The sequence below is a fragment of the Accipiter gentilis genome, chromosome Z, assembly GCF_929443795.1.
Source record: "Accipiter gentilis chromosome Z, bAccGen1.1, whole genome shotgun sequence".
NCBI lineage: Eukaryota > Metazoa > Chordata > Aves > Accipitriformes > Accipitridae > Astur > Astur gentilis.
Genome location: NC_064919.1, coordinates 46,012,623 through 46,038,096, shown reverse-complemented (window position 1 = coordinate 46,038,096; position 25,474 = coordinate 46,012,623). Strand labels below are relative to the sequence as shown.

General features: G+C 41.9%; 1 protein-coding gene across 6 annotated transcripts in view; it reads left to right on the top strand.

Moving 5' to 3' along the window:
* Positions 1 to 25,474, top strand: part of LOC126035978 (transducin-like enhancer protein 4) — a 100,975-nt gene that overhangs the window by 36,173 nt on the left and 39,328 nt on the right. For 2 of the 6 annotated variants that reach the window (XM_049795158.1, XM_049795163.1), the window contains exons 6-8: positions 6,933 to 7,007; positions 21,133 to 21,337; positions 21,753 to 21,769. In XM_049795158.1, the coding sequence (XP_049651115.1) occupies positions 6,933 to 7,007; positions 21,133 to 21,337; positions 21,753 to 21,769 (297 nt within the window). The remainder of the gene's footprint in view (positions 1 to 6,932; positions 7,008 to 21,132; positions 21,338 to 21,752; positions 21,770 to 25,474) is intronic. The other 4 variants (XM_049795159.1, XM_049795161.1, XM_049795160.1 and 1 more) reach the window with 4 other exon arrangements.

Here is a 25,474-nt window from a genome sequence, read left to right as displayed (position 1 = left end):
AGATGATCCAGATTGTAAATTTAGAAAGTGATGTTGTCCCACTTCTGTCATGGGTACAGTACTGCCCAGTGGGGGCTTAAGTACACCAGTGTTGGTGTGCTCAATGACTGCGGTTTACTTTGTTAGGCTTTAGATCAGAGCTTTGAGTTAAGCAGTTTTAGATCTGAAAACAGGCTCTTGTAGGGCTTCTGTACTAGTGAGCCTCTGCTTTTTAAATCCACAGCCCATAAAGTTTCCTTCACCTGTTTGCACATCTCATTTACCAAGTCTTACAGCTCCTCCTCTGTGCATGTTGCATGGTGTCAAAGCTCTTTGGACTGCAGAGGAGATGGAAAGGTCAAAAAACACACAACTTCAGCATTTTTACTTGCATTGACAGAGACAAAAGGGAGCGCTTCCGAAAAGCCGGTATACACATTCATCTGGCGTGGAGGCAAGTGTGCTTTCTAGTTCACCTAGTAAGAGGGGAGGGGGACTAGACAGCAGACAGGGATTGAAAGGGGAAGCACAAAAAAACTTGACGTGTCTTGACAGTGCCACTGATCGTGATAGTTTTCATGTTGGGGTTAGGAAAATCTTGGTAATTGTTTGACCTCTGTTAGTGGAAACACTTACTTAAATCAGTTTATATTGGCATATGCTGATGAGGCAAAAGAGAACTGATCTCCAGATTTGACTGTTCTGCTAGTCTTAGTTTCTATCTAATTTGTGTCTTTAAAAAGTGAGTGTCTTAATGGAAGCCTCTTTATTTCATCATCCAGATTAATAGAGGATTGAATTGCAGCGTGCTTTTGCTGTTTATGCAAAATGCATACAGTCTAATTGTGGAATAGTGGCTGAAAAATGCGATCAGGCTCCTTTGTATTGTGCCTGAGGGAAAAATGAACAAAATAACAGTGGTTACATGCACTGATGGCAACATTATTGCCTCATAATAGCACCAGGTTAACTTGTCTTATTGCTTGTTAACTTTGTAAGGAATCAATGGCTTGCGATAACTCACTTAGAAGTAAGAAATCGTGGCCAAAATCGCTAGAGATCTTGTGAAAAGGATGCAATTATAATACATCACCCTACTGTGTACTGGTGTCTGCTTTGTTTCAGGGGGCAATCCAGTAAAGTATTCAGGAAATTCTCCAGGCTTCAGTCAGTTTTACTGTGCTGTACATCATCTAAGCATATATTCGAAATAAAGTTCCTAACCTGCCTAAATACACAGTGAAGTGGTACCTTGTTTTATGTTGACTTCAGGTTCGGCAGACTGTAAAAAACAGCACCAAAAAAGACGAGCTTCCCATTTTGATAGGAAAGAGTGACTTTGTGGTCAAAGCATGAGGTGGACCTCAGGGGCAATGTGTGTTCAATTTCAGCTGTGGTTGCAGGCTTCCTGTGTTGCAACAGTCATTTTCCACCTCCCTGTGATGTTGTGAGATACCAATGTGCTCAAAGTAGTTCCTATTGCATAAGGTGAAGGGGGTGCCTGCAAGGTTGTAGGTTAATACTTGGAGGTTGTTAGCACTCAGTTAATGTAGGTTTGATCTGCTGCAGCTGGTATAGACAGTTTGATATTCCCATCATCAAATGATCTAGCCAGTAAGATGCAATTCGTTTTGGATCTAAAGCCGTAGATCATGCTTCTGCTAATTTACACTTCTTCTCAACTGAATTTACCAGCTGCAGCACAGTGAGACACTTGCACAACCCTGTGGCTTTCAAGCTGGGGCTGGTTCCTGCCTGGTCAAGGTGGTGTGTGTGGCTGGCTGCAACCTGTGGCTGTCGTTGTGGGACCCTGTGGGCTATCAAGAACGGAACGACTTCATGTGTTGGATAGCAGTATTTGTTCAGTGTGGCTGGAGGTACTCATATATCATGGCTACCTTCTTTTGAGTAAATATTGACTGTGTTTATATTCATGAGACACACATGAGCTGGCTGATTTACAGCTGACGATGTAGTTGTGGCAACCAGGAGCTCAGCACAACCTGCAAAAGCTGCTTGAGAAGCCAGACAAATGTTCACAGTATTGGCCGCTGTCAACTTCCAGGCCACACTGCAAGCATCGTGTAGGGTGGAGGAAGCTGTAATAAACTTTTTCAGAAGGTGCACTTTCCCTTCCAACTGCCAGTGAACTAGCTAATAACAAGCTAGAAGGACTGCTCTTTAATAGGAATTTTCAGTTCCCCATGTACGGTAAGGTGGTCAAATATACTTCAAATATACAATAAAATGCCAAGCACTGGCATGCATACACACAACCAAACATACAAAAAGGAAATGATGCATGCAGTCTTTTCCTTTCAAACACTTAAATATTAGTTGATGGTTTTCCTTTTACAAGAGAGATATGGGCTATAATGTGTTTGCTCTTCTCTGTACATACATTCCCTAGAGGCACTTCTAAAGTGCGGTAAATTTGGATTAAGATCCAAATGTGAGATCCATTATATAGAAGCAGAGCAGGAGTCCTTACATGCTGTTCAAAAGGAAGTAGTTGTTGGTCTGAGATGTGAGAGGCTGAGAAGACAAAATTATTTTCCTCCATCTTAGACTTGTCCCAGACTAGAGCTGAAACAGTAACTACAAGGAAGCTGTCAGATATCTGTAATCCTTCTACCAAGGAAGGCATCTTAATAGCAATTTATTCACATATTGCTAATAATGTTACTACGTTTTATGAAGTGGTTGTTACATCTTGTCTGAGTTACAGTGTCTGGACGCAGTGACTCTGCTGGTCCCTTTTAGTTTTCTAAGTGTGTGCTGTAGTCCATGGTAAATGCGTGTTTGCCCTCCAGTTCTCACTAGTGTTTTTGGTGCAGCCTCGTCTCATTATGCCGTCTCTAGATCGGGCTTTTCAGAATGGCACTGCTGCAGTTCTTAAGCAAGACCTGGTCTGTACTCCCTCTAAACAGATAACACAACAACAGAATAGTATGAATAAAACATAGCAGAGCCCGCTTGCTTCTGCAAAGTGAATCGTTCAGTGAATTTTGCTTTGGATGTTGTTGGCAGTGATGGAGACAGGCTGGAATTAGGCGTTTTTAACACCAGCATCTGCGTATGTGCACCAGGGGAAATTTTGGCTGCTGGGTTGCTGTCAGCACGGCTCCCCTGTCATTGGGAGCTGCGGGGAGCTCTGACATGGTATAAAAAGCCCAGGTATTTTCCACCATGCTGCAATGCCTGTGCAGGAGCCAGGGCTCGGTGACAAGACAGTCTGGTGAGACAGCGCGATGGTGAAAAAGCCTACGTCCTTGTTGTGGTCTCCATTGTTGCCACCCACTGTGAGACTGAAAGGAGGTGATTTTCCAACACTAGGCAAGAGCAGACACACCGCTCATTACAGAAAGCAAAAAGGGGTGAAGAAAAGAGGCAGGGAAGAAGTTAAAAGGGAGAAATGGTGCTAGTCAGCGTGACAGGCAGGGCAGGGTGTTGAGTTCATTGCTCTGGCCTCTTAAATGCAATGCAAAATACTGTTTTCCGGTAACTGAAGAAAATGGGTCTGTCATTTGCTTGTGTGCACAGAGGAAGGCTAGCATTAAACATGTGTGAAAGCTGCAGCCCTGTGTCTATATTTGGTTGGGAAAAAAGTAACCCTTTTTTTTGGTTTTGCTGTTTTTACTTGGCTGTAAATAGCTACGTGATCACTCGATGGGCAGGCTAATGCGTACTGCTTGGTTTTAACATAATGCCGCTTGTTACCGGCACGCTGGCTGGGGAAGGCATTCGAGCAAGGGGTAAGCACTGGAGCCATCCCTCCTTGGGTACCCGCATGGGCTGGGCCGGCCAGCTGCCGTCCCGCTCAGCAGGCACCTGGGCTCCCTGCCCCTCACTGAGGTTTTGGGTCGCAGCGGGTCCCCGGAGGCTGGTCAGGCTCCTTCTCTGCGTGTAGAGATCTCCACTTGTTCCTGGAGCTGCAGTCGGTAATGTGGAGCCCCCCCCCCCGGCCCTCCCCAGGTTCAGAAAGGCTGGGGGCAGCTGGTGGGCTCTTCGAAGCCTGTGCCGTGCCGCAGGGAGACTCTGCTTTCTTTCCTGTGTCTTTATCCACTGGAGTGTGTGGTTGGCGCCGGTGACTTGGAAGTAGCCCTGGGGTCACTTGGGGCATTCCCCCCCCCCCCCCCCCCCAGACCCCCCCATGGGGTTTCGGGAGCTGAGTGGGAGTCTGCTGGGTTGCTGCAAGAAGATGGAAGTGATGGAAAGGCTAATTACAGACCATCTATTCTGGGTCTTTTGCATATTATGCCACTGAAGATTAAATCAATGTTAAGGCAGCTAGCGGTCGGAGAGTTTTAATTCTCTCCTGTACCTAATTTAGGTTCAGTGTTACAAGCCCATGGGTTTTCTTCTCTCTATGAAGGCTTGTTCCCAAGCATATTAGAATCCATGAAAGATGCCTTGTGTGGCTGCTTAGGGAATTTCTGTCTTACAGTGCTTTCCAGCAGAAATCTTAAAGTGAGATTTTGGTACCTCACCCCTCCACCTTCTCTTCCCCTCCCCTGAGAATGAAATAATGTTTTTCCCAAATACCCCTGAGAGTGATTCTTTGTATGTTTGCTGTAAAGGAAAGGAAAACATTCAAACTCTTGTGGAATTGACTTATTTTTACAAAACCTGGATGAAAATTGGACTAATTCCTACAGTACCTTTGATGTTTTCAGGCTGGTTTTCTGTAGGTCGCTCAGAAGTTTTTCTTCTCCTGCCCGTGACCCTGGGAGCAGGATTAAAGTAAACGGGCATTGAATGCTCATATATACAAACCAAGACCTAGGTCCCTTTCTTTACCTCAGTGCAAAAAGCATTGTCTAGGAAATGGTAGGAAAGCAAAGATGACTGTGAACTTCTCAGTAAATGTTTTTGGTGGGGTTTTTTTTTTAATAATTTTAAAGATTTTTAAAACCCATTTGGGGTTTTTTTTTGGATGACTTGATCAAAAATGCTATGACCCATTCTTGGTGTGGCTGACCTCCGCCAGAAAATGGCGGTGTAATTTTTATGTATTTATATGGCACTCTGTTGCCATGTAAAGCCACGTGTCACTGGGCTTTCAGCTACATGATCAGCGAAGTCTGTACCTGTCCTTAACATGTGATGACCCGGAGATGATAAGACATTGTCAGGAACTTGAATATTGAGTATCGCAGTTTCCTTTTTGCTGGTTGTCTGTGATGGTGATACACCACTGCATTATTATTTTTTTCTCTGAATGCCAAGAACACATTTGCTTGTGTTCAGCCTGCTTTTTGTTCTTTACATTGTCTGCTTATAAGTGACGGATTTGGTTTACGTTAGCACTGTAGCTTTACAAAACTCTAAATGGGACTGCTGTGATTCTGTTTGCTGCAGCATGTTATTTGCTCTCCTGGCATTTCCTTCATTTAATTCTTCTTTGCCTAAAAACAAACAAACCTTAAAACCATTTTATTCCTTCCAGGAGTGTTTCTAAATCACCTTCATTATTTGCATTTATCCATTTTTCGTAGAGGTCAGCATTTCTTACAGTTGCGGGTGGATTTTTAGGCTTGCTTTTCCTCACCCTGAGGGCTTTTATGGGAGAGACTTTGTAAGTGAAAATGCCATTTTTGTTTGTGCGTTGCACCGAGAACCCACAAATCTGGGACTGCCAAGCCCCTGAGGTAGCAGAGCTCTTCCTTAGGGTCCCCTCTCCCAGTGGGGCTGAGGGTGCTGCCCGGGGAGTCTTTCTGATGCTCTTTACCTACTCTTGTGTTGGAGGAAGTCTTGAGGATTTGGGCCCCCACCTTATTTTGTGCAGCTTTCTGTCCCTGGTGAGGGTGCATGGGAGGTGTTGCTGCATGCTCTGTACCTTGGCTCTGCTCTGCCCATATACACAGCCATGGGGCACAAACTGGAGTCTTTAAAGAGCCCTTCTCAGCCCTTCCCTTAAACTTTGCACCGAATAACATCTAGACATGGATTTCGGTGCAGAGCTGATGTTTCATCGTTGTGGTTTCAGCACCTCTTGAGGTAGGCAAGAGTTCACTTCATTCCATGTTCAACCCGTGGCTGTTAAAGATTACTCACTTTCAGTACAGATCACGCAACCTACTTGCAGTACTCCCTGGCCCCCCCTTGTACCAATTTGTCGTGTGTAATCCTGATCCTGTGAGGCCTCCTGTGCAGATGGATTTGCCACCAGTGGAGCTTCAAACAGGCATGGATCTGGTTGCAAGATGAGGACCTGATTTTATTTGTAGTTGATGTTTTCAAATAAGTATCAATCAATTTTCAGCATACAGCAATTTTGAATTTACTGCAGGAATACAGTATCACTCAAACTGAGATAATATAACCACTGAAGCTTGTAAATTGTGTTGTTAATTAGACCATGTGTTTTTGATGGACTTTTTAAAGCTATTAAAATTTACATGTTGGGGTTTCAAATAATTAGTTCTCTTTCACGTGTTTGAGAGAATTGTGAATGGCATTTTAAATTCTTTTCTTAGGGTAGAGCTGCTTTGAAGTGTATCTAGAAGGAGAATCTGTATATCCTTCAGTGATGTGGGTGCCATGCGCTTGTTGAAAATACATACCTTTCTTTTCCAGTATACTTTTTTCTTTTTAAATCAAAAAGTTTTGATGGCTGTAAGGAAAGTGGCTTGCATTTTAAGTTGGCCTGTAAATTCAAGAGCACATTGTGCTGATGAACAAAAGGAAGATAGTTCCCCATTTAGCCAGGTTGTAAAATAGCTCTTTGGGGAGCAAAGGTATAATTCCTGGCAAGTAACGGCATAAAAAAAAATTCTCCACTTAACTGATACTCTTGCAGATCAACACAGGATGTGACTTATCTGTTAAAGAACAGTTCTTTCAAGCCCTGCATGTGTTTGAAAAGCAAAGAAAAAAGATAAAAGGAAGAATCTGTGCTTAATAATTTAGAAAACAAATAATTTTATTGTGTTTCTGATCTTCATTTATAGCACCAGCAACAAGTGGTGCAGGCTGTGGAGCGTGCCAAGCAAGTGACCATGGCAGAACTGAACGCAATCATTGGGGTATGTGGTCTTTCCGTTTTAGCTCTAATAGTGTTTGTAAATAGCTTTTCTTTTTCTTTCTGTCTTGTATGAACTCATTTCCATCAGGTGGGCAAAAGTTGTGGGCAGTGGCGAAGTTCAGTAGCTTGACCTTCATAAAAACTGGGTACTACCTGAAAACTTTTGCTTGCACTGTACGGAGAAGACAAACGGATTAATTAATGTCTGTGTTGTATCCATTCCCCGAAGCTGGGTCAGTATCAGGGTTTTTTTGGTCCTTTTTAAGTAACATTGCTTCCTTTGCATACCACGTGCCAGTCTGCTTGTGCAGCCATGGTAATAGGTAGCCTTCATATGCCACACTGTGCTTTAGGAGGGTTTTTCCCATCCCTGCTGCCCAATTCTTTTTCTGGGTGGTAGCTCAAGACTGTGAATATTCACCACGCTTTTTATTTTTACATTAAAATGTAGCTGTTACTTTAAAAAAAACAAACCCACAAACAACCAAAATCGACAGCAAAATGACTTGTCACCAGTGTGCTCATACGCGCCCTGCTCCTAGTCATCTAAAAATACGGGGGTGTGGAGCCCCTCTTGTAAAAGCTTTACTGCCAGCGGTATTAGCTCGGTATAGCAGTCCTGCAAGATTTTATGGGTGTGGGCAGCCACAGTGTTTACAACTGGAGAGGAGAAGGCATAACAACAAAAGCCATGGCTGTTCACACTACATAAAATAAAGGTGAGAAGTCATAGCTTAATAGCACATTATTCACATGTGTAATTATGCAGCTGGTACAAGCAGTTGTTTAAGTTATTCTAATGAAGACACTACAACTGTACTTCCCATCTTCTGCGCCCTCCCAAATGCTTTTTCTTTTGTGTATAGATTATACATAAAAGTCTTTTCCTTTTTTTTATTCAGTGTATCAAACACACTTTGAAATGCTAATTATTCCATTTACTTTCATTAAAATTCAAATTGCTGAGTGAAGATGTGGATAAGGGTCGCCGAATAATCAATCTGAAGTGAAGATATTGCTTCAATTATGCCTCTGTCTTTTAACAAGGAAATCAGGACTCTCTGATCATTGCTGACGGTAGTGTAGAGCAGCGGTCTGATTGTAGCTTGTTTTTAATAGGCTGTTTCTAACTCTATTTTGTATCCCTCTGACCACAAGAAAACACTGGTAGTCAATTAGAAGATATAAATGGAAAAGAGTAACCTTTATTTCCTCTGAAGTGCCCGTTAGAAAGAAGGGGGTGAATCGGAGCGAGTCGTGTAGAATCATGAATAACATTTGTTGTATGTCTTTTACGCTCCAGTGGGGAGAGTGGGAGATGAATAATTTCCCAATTAGTTTTCATTACCTAACCAAAAATATTGCCTTCTATTAACATTCTTTGCATAAAGTAAGTAGCTAAAGGTTGGCTTCTTTGTTAAAGAAGTTTTTATACGTATGTGCTGCATGTGCATATGTAGCGTGTGTGTATGTGCACCGTACCATTTTTTTTGTGTGTGTGTACGTGCACACGTGTGTGTATGAATACTTCATGGTCTACTACTGTACATTTTTGCCATTCACCTTTGTATGTATTAGGAAGACTGCAAAAAAGCAATTTGCTTTCTAGTAAAGAATAAGTTGGTTGATGTAAAACTTGTAATGTTATAGATACTGGCTATTGCACTCGTTATTTAAGTTTATCCTGCTTTCATGAACCACTAAACCACACAGAATAAATATAAATGACTAGACACTTGTTTGGGAGGCTGGCAGTAACTTGTTAGTTTTCCCCCATCCAGACAGAAGTAAATTTTCTGTTTTGTTTGTTGCTGTCTGAATTTATCTCTTCAGGTCAATTGAAATTCTATTGCCTCAAATTTTCATAATACCTGAATTTTAGTTTTGAGTGTTAAAATTGGACAGCTCTCACCTCCCTCACAAGACTGAATTTTACCTTGCCCTACTGCCTTTTATCACTCTTCTGTTTTACGTTGATTTAGGAAATGCCGTGTGGCCCTCTCTTTAGTTTTAGAGAAACAGGAGCAATACGGACTGAAAATTTTGTGTTCATCAGGTTTGAAGAGAAGTAATCTAATCCAATCTCTGAGAGATTAATTAGGAAAAATAAACAGGATAGCAAGTTGTCGAAAAAGCTTAAGTTCTAGTTGTGTGAATACCCACAATAGTGTTATGTCTGCACTGAGATTTTAAGTCTGAAAATGTAGCATGAGGCTAAAAAAGGCTTGTCGTACTTTGTAAATTGAATACCAATAAAAATAAAACAAAGAATGTAATTAGAAATCATGGCTTTTCTATATCTCTAATTATGTTGTCATATTATTTTGCTGTTTGATAAGTCTGACAGAGTTTGTGTTCTTTTAACCCTGTGATATTTTAAAAGCTTCCAAAGTTCATTTGCTCTTTACAGTTTTAAAAATACAGTATTTGAGTTTTTGGAATACAACTGTAGCATAAGTTTCTCTGTGCTTTGGCGCCCCATTCAGTTCACCTCACTCATGCTAAACCCCTTTGGTTTGAATGGAAGAAACTTGGGTTTGAGTTTAAAATGGCTTTTACCAGAATGGAGGATGGCACAAGAAAGAACCGAATGTGCACAAATCATGTCTCTCTTTGTGTTTCACTTGTATATATTTTTGTATGAATGTGCTCTGATTTAATGGAATCTGATGAAGCACCTTTTAACTTTGCAATATTATTCTATCTTCATTGGTAAATGAACCAAATCACTGATCCGTGCAGTTTAAATGCAAAATACTGAAGTGAGCCTGGAACCCGGAGAGACTGCTTGTTCTCCTGACAATAAACTAGTTGTGTTTAATGGAATGAAACACAGTTATAATGACTTCTTTCACAGGTCATGTTCAGTTTAAAACTGTTGACGGGCTGAAACAAGTTAAATATCATCTGTCTTCTGGAGAGATGCAGGGAGACAAACTACACCAAAACTAGGTATTGTAAGCATGCTGTAGGAGGACTGTAAATCTGCAGGCGTCCAGACTCTGCATCTGGTGTTTGCCACGGATGGTATGGTACAGCATTCTTGCTCGGAGCAATTTGTAGTACGCATCCAGAGCTCCTTTCCAGGTTGGGTGTATCAGGATGAGCAGCGTGATGTATCCAGTTGATCTTGTCATGTGTCACAGCTGCCATGTTTTTAAATTAGAATCTGCAAGATCACACTGTTGAAACAGCATACAAATTGTTGCCTTAAATCAGTAATATGATCTAATTAGGAATGATGTTTTCATTTCCTGTATTATTAAATTGAGTCATCTAACTCTCTTAAAATGTGGTGGGTTCGTTTTGGTTTTTTTTTTTGTTTTTTTGTTTTTTTTTGTTTTTTTTTGCGGTGTTTTTTAATTATTTTTTTTTTAAATCCATTATGCTATGTAATTGGAGCATGCTGTGTGAATGTGGTTGCATTTTAATATGGGAACTAGAGAACTAGCTTGCAACTTTATAAGAAATACATCAGAGTCTTTTTTTTTTCTCCCTCTGTTTAAAATAGTCAGTTTTCAACTGCAGTTGGGTAGTAAGGCAGAAATGGAGGCTACTGCTTGTGTGCCTGTTTATCACATGGAGAGAGATAAATGTACCAAAAACTTAAGAACAGGTATGTGATGGCGTTCAAAGAAAATGCAGTTTAGCACAAGAAATGCTGAACCTCAATTTTTAGCAGTGACATTTTAATGATAGGAAGCCTGCAAAATTATTTGCCATCAATTGTGAAGGCAATAACAAGCCTTGGTGGTTTTTCACACCCTCTGTGTTAAGTGCTTTCAGAATGACAGCGTAAACTGTGTTGGAGAACTCCAAGGAAGTAAAACTGATTAAAATGTTCATGCTTGAATGGTGCTGATGGAATAGTTCATTTGGACTTTCTCTACCTCCTGCAGCTCAAGCTGAAATATTAAAATTCAGTGGATTTAAATCTCTCTCCCCTCAGCTCAGGAAAAAAACATTACATTTTAATAGGTTTTAAACTCGTAATTCATTGGTTTGGAGCAGCACTATTAAATCTATTTAAATATTCCTTGTATTACTAAGGAAATGATTTAAATGATTTTTCCTTTACCATTCTATACATCTGAGTGAAAAAAAAAAAAAAAAGGCTTTGGTTTAATTTTTAAAGATCTTGTTTTATTATGTCACTTTTATTATCTTCTTTAAAAATAAGCAAATGGCAGTTACTGGAAGAAAGGACTCCTTCTGTATTGTCACATATAATCATCAAGCTATAAAGTTCCTTCTTTAATACACTGCTTGTCACAATTTCTACCATGTTTGAGGCTGAGGTGCTCGTTTGGCCCATCTTGAAAGGTGTGTAATTTTTGGTTGCTTTCAAGCGAGCAGTCTATTTTACAGCTGTGGAGAATGCCGCCTGTTTAAAAAATAACAGTATGCCATCACAGTTGTGGAAACCTCTGGAAGTGGTGTGGTGCAGATAAGTACACACAAGTTGTAATAAAAACTTGGCGTCGGTGCATGCTATCATTGCCACGGTGCCTGCGCTCCAGGGCTCCTGTTGCCAAATGCCGAGGGGCTTTTTTGCATTGGTGCTTAATGTACAGAGGTATCTCCCACTCCTCGCGGAGGGTGGGTTGTTTCTGGCTCTTGCGTGTGCTTGCACTGTGAGGAAGAGCGAGAGGTTTTTGGGGTTGAACCCAGGCAGCTGAGGGGAAATGTTTTGATTCCCGTTTGTACGGCAAAGTCATTCCTGCCAAGCGTGCACGTTCAGAAACGGGAGCTGCGGAGAGGATAGGGGATGGCGGTAGAACGAGCGAGTGTGTTGTAGCATGGGGGCAACAGTCACTTGTCTCTCCAGCCCTTCTGTATTTCTTGTTCAAAGGCATATTAAGCAGTGGTGGAAGCTTAAATGCTGTAAAACAAGTTGGCCATCTGCTGTGTGTTGTACACAGGTTGTTACAGTGGGAGGTGGCAGAGAAGGTTGACTTAATGGGTGCGTGCTTTGAGTTGTGTTTATTTGTGTACCCGCAAGAAATGTTGAAAATCGTTCCTTCCTGTTTAATTACTCTTGTGTGCTGCTTGTGTATGGAGGATGTGTGATGATACGGTCCTGCAAATTCTTTGATGCTGCCTAGTGCCTGAAATTGAGTCGTAGAAGGAATTGCAGACATAGAAGGCTTTTGGGTGAGCACTTCTGGTTTTGAATTATTCATCTGAAGTCTGGCTAGGTTAAAGACACTTTGGTTTAGGGGGGAAAGAGGTGTTTTGTAGGGATTTTTCTTCTCCCCATATACCCAGGGGCCAGTTTAAGAGCGAGCCTTGTAGGGGAGGCCTAATTTAAATAAATCTCTTCATATGCAGCATTATCCTGATTTAAGAAAGCTGAAAATTAGGCACGGGATCTTTTCAGGGATTTTTGAGGGAATTAATTACATAGTAAATAATTCCAGGTTCCATATTTACTGAAAAAACCACTCTGAGGATGGATTTTAAATGCCGTTGCTACACTTGGAATGGGCTGCCACTGTTTTCCTCTTCTCCTCCTATTTTCAGTAGCTATGGTAGCTACTGAATTTATATTGGTCTATCACTATATGAGCAGTCAGTAACACTGCAGTGTGAAGTGCAGACCACTTATTACATCTCACTGCCAATATGCTGATGCCAGAGGCCCTGCTCGTTTTGCTTAAGTAAGTGCATGTGACATGAGTGTTATGGCTCGCATACTGTATCTGATCAGGCAGGGGAGCTGACTTCTGCCTCCATGTTTCTCAAGGTTATCCAAACCCTGGCACGAAAGCTATGTGACTACTGTATCTTTTTTTTTGTTAATTAGGATTAATCTGTGCAGATATGAGGAGTCCTGTGGAGAATTTTCTTCATGTTCTACAGCATGAACATATGCAATATTTTATTTATGACTTAATTTTGTATGGTCTGACTTCACACACAGTATAAAGGAGAAAACACTGTTGCCAAGGTGGTCTATACTCCAGTGTGTGGAAGCTGTCTCCAACCAAATATAGATTTGCCATACTCCTATCAGACTCTTGGTCCATTATGTACTGTATATTGCCTTCAGTGATGACCTTGTACCAGTGCTTTGGAATACAAGAAAAAATGTATAAAGGATCTTTTGATTTTGAAGTATTGTGAAGACGGGTTTCCCAAAAAGGCTTAATTGCAAAATTAGCAATGTTTATGTACTCAATGGAGATGCAGCCCTTTTAAACATGTACCCTTACTGTACGATACAGCCTAAAGATGGTTATTACTGGGTCATAGTTTCATACCGTAGAGCTCAGATATCACTCCTAAACAGGGTTGTATATTTGTTATCTAGACTTCTTCCCAACCACACTTGGCAGGCTGTTGCCTACAGCTGCGAATAAGGACCGGGATTTCATACAGTGGACCAGACAAGCGTTTGCTTTTCTTCACGTATGTGGGTAGTTCTTTTGGTGTCTTCAGTCTTAAACATAGGCTAAACAGAGGTCTTTAGTGCTTTACTGGGATGGACAGTAAAATACTGCATAAGGAAAGTATTTGCAGATATTAAGTTCATCCATGAAGAAGGAATTTAAGTGGTCTTAAATCTTGAAATTGTCTGATAGTTCAGAATGTCTGACTTTTGTTAGTGAGACAGTTCCTTGCTTATTGTTCGGTGAACTTTTCACAGTCACTTCCTTAGTATATGAATTCATCACAAGCACTGATGAACTTACTCCAGTAATGTTTCTGAAACAAGGGAGTAATGCTTTCCCTGTTCTACCTTTGGAGAAGGCTGAGGCAAAGAGAACAAGCGGTCCTTCCACAGTCTTGGAGCTGCGACATAAATCCAGGTGATTTGATCCTTGTCAAGACCTTCCTTTATCAAAGCTGCTATAGCTGGGAAACTGCACTAAAGCAAAAGAAATCACTTTAAGTTTCAGTTATTTGACTAATTGGCACTATGTTAAAGGGGCAGAACACTACATCCCTCAATGAAATCTGCTTGGAGGGACATAATGATATCCACGTGTCCTAACGCCTAATGTTGACCTGTGGGAGGAGGCTGCTCACCACCGAGAAGAGTAGGCATTATAGTGCTCTGCACAGGACCAGAGCTGCAGCAGAAATGGCAGTCTTTAAAGATGCAGAATGGGTTGGAAGAATGGATCAATCGAAGCAATCCTGTTTTTTATCCCAAGCAAAGTCAATTTGCTGAAATCCAACACAGTGTGTGTTTGTGTGTTGTAAGCATGATGAAAGATAGCGTTAGCTCTTACAGAGTTACGGAGCCAGTGCTTCTCAGTAATTGCTATCCAGAAATTTGACTTGCTAAGGATTGACTTTTAAAGATGCATTAAAGAAATGCATGTGTGAGATGCTTAACATGCATGTCTTTTATGCTAAGACTACGTGGCTCTTAGACTATACCTTGTGAGGAAGCTTAGAAGTGAATTATAGTTGCCACATTAAAAGCTCTGGTGATAGAATTGCTTATAGATTTAGCAACTCAGGTCTCTCTGTGACCAGTGGCATTGCTTAACTTTTCTTCTAGCTTTTATTGTTTGATTCATTATACATCTCAGGTGGTACTTCTTTCACTTTTCAGTCATGTTTATGTAGCCCAGAGTTTCAGAAACTTTTTCATGTGAGAGCCCTAGAAGAAGGTTATTTAGGACTCTGCTGGGAAGAGCATAGTCATTGCTCTCATTTTCTAGCTCTAAAGAAAAGGACCAAGATTCACCAGGTTACAACAGGGACGCTGTTTTCCTACTGTTAGTCCAGAGGAGAGAAAATCTCTTTCTCGGGTCCATGGGTAGGATGTGAGTGGAGCACTTGGTAAATAACACTTGCACTCCAACCAGTGTGCACGTACCTATTCAGAGCTGATTTTTGCCATCTGTTCAGCTGTAACAGAACACACCCAGTTGCTGTCATCGTTACTCTTTTCTCTGCATTGGTCTTTGTGAAAAGGCTTTGAAGGGGAGGTTTGGTACGTGTGGCACATTTCACGCCACTGGCACTCCATGTGGTAAGACTTTGAGCTTACTTGCATTTCGTGCTTTCAGCCTTCTCTTGCAGGAGATGTGGATTTTCTTTGCCTTAGATAGCAATTGATGGGGGAGAAGGAAGGAGAAGAGAGCTTAAGTGGCATGATTTATGCAAGAGTTTCTGCCCTTTATTAAATTATAATAGAAAGTGATTCTAAAGAGCCTAATTCTGCCTCCCTCCGCCTCCAGTGTGAAATTGAGATGGAGAGGAGTCTTGCAAGCAGAAGAAGTCTCGCAAACTGAACTCCAGGATTCTGGGGGAAGGTGCACTTGGTCTTTTGCAGGAGGCTAGGTTTTCCTTTATTAAAATGCTGGCCTTTTTAACCACAAATCTTTATTTGCTAGTAGGTTGTATTAATTTTTTTGTTACTTTTGTCCTCTGTCTATGCTGTTTCACTGAGTGAAAAATAGTCATAAGGGGGGAAGGGAGGACAAATGGTGAAACATGTATCCTGACAGATGTTCCTGTATATATGATTAAGAACGGAAATGTGCTCTGCATATATTGCCTTTCATCCCACAATATGATTCGGGAGGTGACTTTTTGTTCCTAGATCACTTAAAAGATCTTTGAGGCAATTTGTAGAGATATGATCCTGATAGTTTCTTTGTTATTTATGTAGGAGTTCTAAATGCTCCCCTTCTGATTAATGACAGCTATTGATTTTTTTCCTTCCCCCCATAGTTTTCTCAGTGGAGCTTGCTTTCCTCCTGTACAATCAGCATTCTCAAAGGCGGAAATTACTGATTCTTAGAGAGTAAAAAGCTTGGCATTTGCTGCTTTTTTAAAAAGTTTATTATTGTTGTTATTATTATTATCATTATTATTATTATTATGTCTCCTCCTTATTCTCCCTCTTTTTTCACCATTTTTCATTTTTTTCCTAGATTTTTTCTAACCAGTGCATTCATTCCCCTTTGTGAACAGAAACAATATTTGTGTTTTCCAGTATATAAGCTGCGTCTGGTTGTTTAGAGTCCCCACCAATCTCTGATACCTTTCTTTCACACTGGGCATGTTCATTTGCTAAATGATCACTCTCCCTTAGAAGAGTAAAGATAGTAGATTGCTCTACCCTACATCTGTACCACAGTCTCTTTATGGCAAACCAATGATGTGATATATGTGCATAGAGGACCAGGAGAGAGAGAACTGTACAAAGGAAGTACAAACAGTGCACATCATGTCAGGGTTGCGAACAGGCATGACAGATAAAAATTCCTATCATCCTAAGCACACTCATAATTGTGTGTGCCAAAGGACTTCCTTTTCTTGCTGGTCTTTAAACCATTGACATTGATACTGCGTACTCTCGAGCCATTGTTTTTATGTCTTTATTTGCTCTTCATCTTGGTTCCTGTTTTATCTGTATGCTGTCTTACTAATGATTCACCCTGAGCAATCAGTCACTTCATCTAACAAGTTTCAGACAATGAAGCTATTTTATCCAGAGTTTTTGAGGTTCCCTCCCAGCCGTATTGCAGGTATGGGTAGTGCACGCATGTGTATAGATATAAAATATCTTCTTGACACATTAGTTTGTTAACATTAGAAATGTCTTCAGGTTAGAGGAGTATGTTCAGGTTGTTTGGATAATGGCTGTGAACTTTCAGGGTCTTTAAGAGGAAAAGTAGTAGATTACTGTGACACAGAGCTGCTTGGAAAGTAGCCAGTAAAAACTTGAACCTTTTCCAGGAAAATAGGCTTTGAATGTGCTGACTATAACAAGAGAGCATTAGAAGCTAATTTTTTAGTGGGTTTATTATCACATTTTACTTTAAATTTGATCTCTTCAGATGTGTTGGGAAAAGAATTAGGCTAAGCATCAATATTTAGAATTGCAGTTGTAAAAATTAGTGATACTCAGATAAGAACCTTTTGCAAAGCCTTTTTACCCATTTGTTTAGATGTGACTTTGGAGTTATTTTACTCTTTACTGTAGACTGCCTAGAAGAATATACAGAAAATTAAAAAATAAAACCAGATTAGTAGTAACCAGATGTTATCTTTATTTGACATGTGTTAATATGTCTTGAAAGTTTTACTTCAGTTTTTACTACTGAGCAGATTTCAGTGATCATCTTCCTAAACTTATTAACAAAAAGAACGCAGTCTTCTTTTTTGGCTTCTTTCTGACTGCTGGGTTTACTCTTGCTCTTACATTTTTGTGTGTCGGATGTTTCTTAAAAACATTGCAATCTATTCACAGTTCTGTAGGGCATGTCTCTTGGTAGCTAACTGTTGCTGTTTTTATTTTTAAATAGTTCTGGGAAATTTACAGCATAATAAAGTGTGGTGTAATGCCTTTGCAAGTTTTCACCTATTATGCATTGATGCTGAAAATGTATGCTTGACTTTACGCATAGGGTAGTCAGCTGTGATGGGATTGTCTAAAGTTAACCACATGCTAAGAGTTCATAAATAACATGACTGAGGATAACAAATTAAAGGGAAGATGGAGCAGTGGGAAGAGAAAGCATTACAGCAACGTCAAAAAAATTACGTGGTTGCTCAGCCTGGCTCATTTTCAGGCCTTCCTTGCAAGTTTTTAAATTGTGTCAGATTTTATGATCTAAATTCATGGTATAGGCAGAAAGAAATGTAAACTTTCTTCCACAGTGGAGTGTTTCTGTATGGGGAGAATATCTGTCAGTTGTCTTACTCCTCCATATCTTTAGCATTTTGATGACTAGAGGAGACCACCTGTTTTTACCACTTTGTAGCACTAACCTGATGCCCAGTGGGTTAAGGAATTGCCCTTGTTTTTATAACTTTCCCTGTAACCAAGCAAGCTGTGTACAGGCCACCGGGGAACCTGATGCTCACCAGTGACACCCATCGGCAGTGGAAAAGCAAACCAAAGCTGTGAATATCGTGGGCATTTGAATTTAGTAATAGATTTCAAAGATCTGGAAACAGCAGTTAGAGATGCACTGGCACTTTGTCTTTACCTTCTTGAGTACATCTGTTAGCAAACAGTGCTTAATTATGCAATCATATATTTTTTTTCCTTTTGCTCTTTTAGATTCTGAGAGCAAAAGCTTGCCCAGTATTTCACTTGAATTCTTGTAATTTCTGTTTTCAGACCAGTGCCGCGCTTTTGCCGTACAACATTGTTGATGGTGTCGGAGGAGTTCACAGTCCTTCCTGTACTAATGCAATCCTAGTCAACGATCCTCCTCCTGTTGTTGAACTTTTAGACCCACGTTATCTATGGCTGATGTGGCACAGGCATGTGGGGCTATACTGGAATTTTGGGTGTTAGCTTAGATTTATTTAGCAGTCTGGTTTTCATACCAAACTGTTTTTGTGCCGTTACAGTGTTACTAAATTGCACCAAACTTCTGCTGTATCAGTGAATGACAATTTTGTGACCGCAGGGGCCATATTCTTTCTAGATTTGATGTTCCCATCATTTTCCATGGAAGAGTTTGGTCTCTTCAGAAGGGTTCTCCACGGCAGGAAGGCTGTTGAGTTGTTTCTTGTTTTTTGGTTTTTTTCCTACTCTCTCCAGTTATTTTCAGAGCTCTCTGGAATTCAACTTGCAGTGAAAACATGTCAGTTCTTGGCCAAGAGGGACTGGGCCAGCCATGCTGTTCTGGGCGATGTCAAGCCACTAGGCACTGAGGTGTCATTACCCATACTACTCCTAATGCCCATGTTATATCTGGGAGGTATTAATGATGTTCAGTACATCCAAGGTGCAGTCTGTGCTGCTGTCTTACTGAGCTATGTAGAGAGGTTCCTAAAAAAGAGCAGTAAAAAAGGGTATTGCACTCGCGGTGCAGTTTTCTTTGAGCTCTTCGGAAACCATCCTGTATCCATAGAGGAGGTCATATAATGCAAACTGGGTGGGTCATTAGGCAGATCTGTATGGATTGTACAGTACTGTGCAATGAGTGTCCCTTACCTGGTACACTTTGGTTGACAGAGAAATACTTAACGAGGGGAAAGCTCTGTCACTGTTGATATGCGCAGGCTCTCCTCAAAGTCTTTGCTTCAAACCACTGGCGGATTTAGGCAGATGCCTTCTTGCAGTGGTTTATAGCATGTTCTTGAACGGGAATGGGAAATTCCTTGTTTAAAATGAGACTCCAGAACACAGATTATTTTGTCTATTCCTTTTCTTTCTCTTGCTCTCTTCCTCCCTCCCCAAATCAGGCATGCCAGATTGTTCCCTTGCTGTAAGGCAGCCCCATTCAAACCCTGAAGCTAAACAATACACTGTTGGCTCTTGCTTCGTTTCATTGCAGTTAATTTAAAATTCTGAGAAATGAAGCATCCTTCCATAATAGTATCAAGCAAGAAAATTGTGTTTGATACTTTCTACAAGAAGGAGCACCTGCTGGAATGACATGGGTTTGCAGCCAGGGAAAGGATTGAGCCTTCCCTCTTCCACCTGGAAGCATTTTCTTTCTGTTGCGGGTTTTGGGTTTTTGTTTGTTTGTTTGTGGGGGTTTTTTTGCTTCTCCCCTCCCCCCCCCTTATTTTTTGTATTTTAAATATTTTTTCTTTGCCTTCCTTTTGGATTGTTCCCCTCCTTTCCCTGGCACTGATCTGGGTTGGATGACATGCATGTGCCACTGCCAGGCTGATTCTACCACCTGGGTTGTATTTCCAAGAGTAAGAGAAGGATCTGTACTTTCATAGGAGGGTGTTGAGGGAGGCATGCATGCGGTGTGCTGCATGAGTTATGTAGCATGCTGTATGTGACTCTCAGTTTTTTACTTTCAGCTCACCCTTACGTAGAGCTTCATGCTAGGGAGGGAAGAGAAAAAAATAGTGAAGAGTGTATTGTCTCTTGTTTCATTGAAGAGCTGGGTTGCAAGGTGGGAAGTGAATTTAGGCTCAAGTGAAAACCAAACAAAAGTAGGACTTGAATCTTTGCAATTAGGAATTTAAAATGGAATGTTTTTATGCAAAGCGAGTTAAGTTTTTATTTCTTCTTCTTCCAAAGTCTTGTATACAGACTTGCAGGGAGGACAGAGCAATCCTAGAGGACTTTTGATTCGATTTACCCTGAGTCCTGAGCAGTGACTGCCTGAAAACGAAAAGAAAATTTCAGAGCTGATCTGGTTACTGTATGAACAGAAATTAGTTGGATGGTTAGTGGGCAAGCCTTAGACCTGAACAGATCTCGCTTGGGATATAGTTAACATAGCTTTTTCACCTGGTTTCCACCCCCCTCCCCCCGCCTTCTCATTGAGTAGCAACAAACAATCTGCCTATCCCACAGTGGTTAGTATAGCACAGAGCTTGGTGCAGCCTTAGTTGAGGTCAAGCACTCCAATTCGAACCTCTCAAGGGCTTTCTCTATGTGTTGCCAGTGTACTGGTAAAAATGACTTTAAACTCTTGTCAGCGCAGTTACTGGTGCATGCATCACAGTCCCACTCAAATAAACCTGTCACAACACAGAGTCAGCAGCTAGAGAAGAGTACAAGGGCAGGCCTCTAGCTTTTCATTCGAGCATCACTAAACGTGCACAGAGTGCCCAATTATTTCAGCATTATTGAGCAAGCCTACAGGAGGACCCAAGCCTTGCTACATTAGATTTTCTTTAGTAATTTGCTCAAGTACCGCTGAGGACACTTAAAGGGCTTAAAACGGTGGCTGCAACCAGTTTCCTTTTCTGGATTGTTAATTCAGGTTTTCTCTTTCAAATTAACTCTCACTGCATGCTGTGCAGTAGCGCTGGGAGAACTGTTTAACACTAATTTTCTCAATTTTCAGCTGCTTTTTTTTTTGGCCATTATATAACTGCTTTTATAGTTACATATGTTTTGATTAGACGTGTACGTGGTGCATTTCTGCTAGAAAGAGTAAAATGCAGTGCCTCTGTCAGAGACATAAAAATTTCACCAAAACTGTAAAATTCCTTTCCTTTATTCTTTCTTTAAAATTTTTTGTTGTTCTTTTAATTCAGCCTGCAGTTTACCGATTCTGTTGTGTCCAAACATATGGACATTTTTAAAATGCCAGGGTGTTTGTGAGAGTTGATATCTGGATTGATGAGAAACATTGGTTGATGCGATCAATCACATTTGATGTACAGGATCAATCAGAAAACCCCTGGCTCCCTGAACAAATTCAATATCTGTGTTTCGTTTTTCACAGCAGCAACAACTCCAGGCCCAGCATTTGTCACATGGACATGGTCTTCCCGTGCCGCTCACTCCGCACCCCTCTGGCTTGCAGCCTCCAGCCATCCCACCCATTGGCAGCAGTGCTGGTCTCCTGGCACTGTCCAGTGCGCTGGGGGGGCAGTCCCACCTCCCAATTAAAGATGAGAAGAAGCACCATGATAACGATCACCAAAGAGGTAGGTGCTGCCAGATGAGTGTGTGTCTTCATTCATTTATCTTCTTTCCTTTTTTTAAACTCTCCTCTTTAAAAAAACCCAAACCAAAACAACAACAAAAAAAGGAATTTTCACAAGGATTCCTAGCTAATTGCTTCAGTATTTATTACCTAGCAGTAGCCAGAAATTGTGTTCAAATGCTAGAAATCCAGTTTCATAAATCTGGCTATACAGTATTAATAATTAACTGTACAGGAAAGTTAACATCTGTGCAATTTATTATTTAACAGACATCGGGATTCTTTCTTCCGAGTATGATAAATGTATAATTTTATGTAAACTAACTAGCACTTTTCTCTTTCTCTCTCCCCCCACCTCCCCATCCCCTGCCACTGCCTCCTCCCCTCCTTGCACACGGGGGCTGCTCTGCATGCAGACAGAGACTCCATCAAGGTAGGGCTCCATTTCATAGGTGTAAGGGGTGGCTTGAAAGAGCTGCACGCTGCGTTTTTCTGAAGTACGGCCCAGAGTGGTGGAAAAAGTCACAGAGTGAAACCGGGTGGTGACGCTCATGTTGATTAGCAGAGCCCTGCACAGACCATGTATCACACTTAGAAAGTGGCTGGTAGTGGGGGGGAGTTAGGATTGCAGGCAACATGCCGTGCTGTGGGTTTGGTGGAACAGCACTGAGCCTGTTCTGGGTAAAAGGAAGGGAAAGGGCTGCCTGGGCTCTCTGCCCAAGCTTATGAGACAGAAAGAATTAACTGGTAGTTTTAAGTCATTTGGAAGCTGTAAATTGTAATTCTGATAATACCCTAATAATGCAGTTATGGAAGCGGAGCTCTGTCGCTCACAGGGGAGGGGTGGGGTGCTGCCCACTGCCCTTGCTGAAGCCATTGGAGAGGAGCGAGCTGCTGTTCCCTACCCCAGCGAAGGTGGTACTCGCACTGAGGATTCATCCTGGCTTCCTTTTCCAAAAGTTAATTTTCAGGTGCTGAATATGACTCTGCAGCATACCCGTGCGCACCATCCTGTGCGTGGTGGTGTTTATAAGGAGAGGTAATACACACCTCGCGGCTCGTGTAGTTCTGAGCATACGGCGATGCATATGGCTACAATTCAGCGTACGTGCCTGGATGCTTGTCCGTACTGTATAGCCACCAGAGTCTCTCAGAGGCTCCTGGGGTTTTAATGCTGCAAGTGGGGAGGTACATCTTGGCCCTGCCCTCTCCCAGACCAGTCTGCTCTCCTTGCTGCTGCTGGCGGTTTACCAACTCCGCCATGCGAGGAGCTGTGCCTTTGCTTCTCCAGCAGCTCCAGGTGGGGATGTGTCCTGCAGCCTTCTTCAGCGTGCCCGTTCTGCCACTGGCAACTCCGCCACGTCCCAGCCGAGTGCAACTGAGCCGATGGTTGTCAGTTTTGCTGTTACCCACATGGCTCTGCATAACAACAAGGAGCTGACAGGAACTGTCAGTTTTTACTGTGAGCAGCAAAGGCACTGAAGCTGTCTATCTGCCAACGAAGGACAACAAGCACGTTGGATTTCACTTCACCTTCCTTGTCATGAGGGCTAGAGACTGGGATTACTGCTTTATGTGGTGAGGCTGGGTGCAGATTAGTGCTGATTTCCCTAGAACACCCCCTGTTTGCTGTGAACACACACGTTTAGTCCATTTTCTTTTTTCCTGCACCCAAACAAACAAGTAGGGAAGACAGCTAAATGTGGGAATACAAACCCACCTGGTTTCTTTAACGACTTTGCATACCTGTACAGTTGGAACCATGAAGCGTTTCACTCGAGAAAGTGAATGACGAGAACTGCTAGTATGTGCCGACCGCTGTTTTTAAACAAAATACGCTAGTTGTGTTTCTGTAACGTCTGTGGGATGTTGGGGTGTTTATGCTGGCATGGGTGTTATGGGGAGTGTTTATACCAAAAAGGCTGATTTTGTCTGGGAATGATTCAAAGACGCTGTTACTCATACAGCTTCAAGAGGGAGAGGAGGCCATCGCTACTTTGTGCCAATTTACTGTGAAATGATAAGTAGATGTTTGTCTTGCACGGTGTTCAGATTGTGAGTTGGCTCATGTATCAGCGTTATGGGGCTTGCTGCCAGCTTTGCAAGGTGAAATAGTTTGCTAATTTCCTTAAATGTTTTCAGTGATGCCCAGAGTAGCAGTTAGTCGCTTGTTCGATCGATCTGTCCTCCCTTAAGTGGCTCCTGGTTAAGAGAGGCTTTTTATGATTGTCTGCTGTGTGACTTGAGATGGTTTTTGCCAGCCAGAACGTGCCAGTTGCCAGCAGCTGGAGCCTGTGTGCTTGTATGAAATAATTTATTCATGCAGGATAATGCTCCTTAACATTTAACAGGTAATGAACGTGACATAAATTTCCTTCTTGCTTTTAATTTTTCCCTTTCCTCTTCTAATGTGCAAACAGGCAGCTCTGGTACTCTAAATAGTAAGTAATTTTTGGCCATCTGTCAAAAGGAAATTTCAATACAAATTTAAATTAATGGTGCCTGAAATTTTTTATAGCTCCTCTAAAAGCCTCTAATGTGCAGAAAATTCTGAATCTGCTGGTAGTAATTAGTGTAGCATGTAATGAGGATATGGGCAATGTTATACAGCCCCAGTGTAACGTTTTGATATGGTAGCAAAATTTTGATTTATACAAGGTTGTGCCTGCGTTTAATTGTGAGAGACACTTTAAAGTGTTTTCTTGGTGATACAGATTATTAAGCAGGGCAGATTTTAGAATAGCTCATAAAGTGTAAATTTACACTTTAGTGTACGATTCAGATAACAAAGGTACCCTACCCATTTCTACAAAGCACAGAGTTTGGCTGAAGCCAAACCGATTTCTTGCCACCACTGCCAACGCTTTGGATTTGCTGGGCAGTTGTCTTCGTGAAACTTGCTGTCTCTAGCAGTGCCGGTCCCCACCCTCGTCCTGGTTTAGGCCAGGAAAAAGGCAGTTTGCATCACTCTTCTGAACGTGATGTTTCCTGCCTGGTAAGCCAGACTGGGCTCGCATCCTTCACAGCACCTCCTCCGAGTGAGCCGACTACTGAAACCGAGTAGTCACCTTCCAGGTAAACACGAGCTTGTTTAAGAGCTATTCCTAAATAATAGATCAGCATCTGCACAGCAAGCTCCGTGGAGAAGGGTGGCTTTGGGAGGTCTTTGATTTTGTGTTGGATTCAGTCCTCCGAATCCTTTGCAAAGTTTGAAGTGTGGGAAAACTCTAGATGCGGTAAACTGGGTCATGGGAGCGCTCTTTGTGCAGCAGCAAGGCTGCGGAGCGGACAAAGGGAAGGGAAGGGTGGCAAGCGCCAGGGCTGTGCTCAAAGTGCAGCCCTGGCTTAAGGGCTCTGAGGGAATATAATGTGTTTAGACAGAAAGACAAACAGCTCTGCAGTTAACCGAGCAGCTTTTCACAGAGGACTTGGTGCGTCCCCTTTTCAAAGCAGTAGAACTTCTTTAAAAAAAAAAAAAAAAAAAAGGATTATTCTGCAGTGGATTCTTGCTTGCTAATTGCACCCTGCAAGCATTTTTCTACCTCCAGCAAGAACTGCTGAAGCAGGAAGCACGTTGTTCTTCCCAGCCCTGGTACCCTCTCTGGGACAAACGTGGCAAAAGTTTCTCTGGCCCCTAACAAAGTCCTTTCTGTAAAACATACCATGAAGAAGCTAAGGAAGCATTTTGTGTGCAAAAGCACCACCTGGCAGAAAGTAGTGCAGCACTAGTAGTCTCTTCCCATGGCTCTCACTGTGGCAGCTGGAGTGAAGGAGCCCCCAGATGCTGGCTGGGTTGGGGGCCTGCCCTAGGCAGCCAGGATGTCCCTGAGCAGGTTATTCCAGAATCTCAGTCTCTTCTGAATTCCTGCCTGATGCACAGGATTCAACTCCTGTAACTTTTTACTGCATCTGTTGTTAATCCAGTTCTTTTGTTCTTTATACTCATGTGGTGCATTGCCCCCCCCCCCCCCCCCCTTTTTTTTTCCCCCACCTGAATTGTAAATTACTTGGAGCAGAGACCATGCCCATAGTATGACTTGTCAACGTGGTGGAGACTGTTCATTTTGATGCTGGGTGCTACTGTTTCAGCAGCAACAATTGCCAGTAATTAAAAGCTGCAGTCTTGTGGCAGGAATAA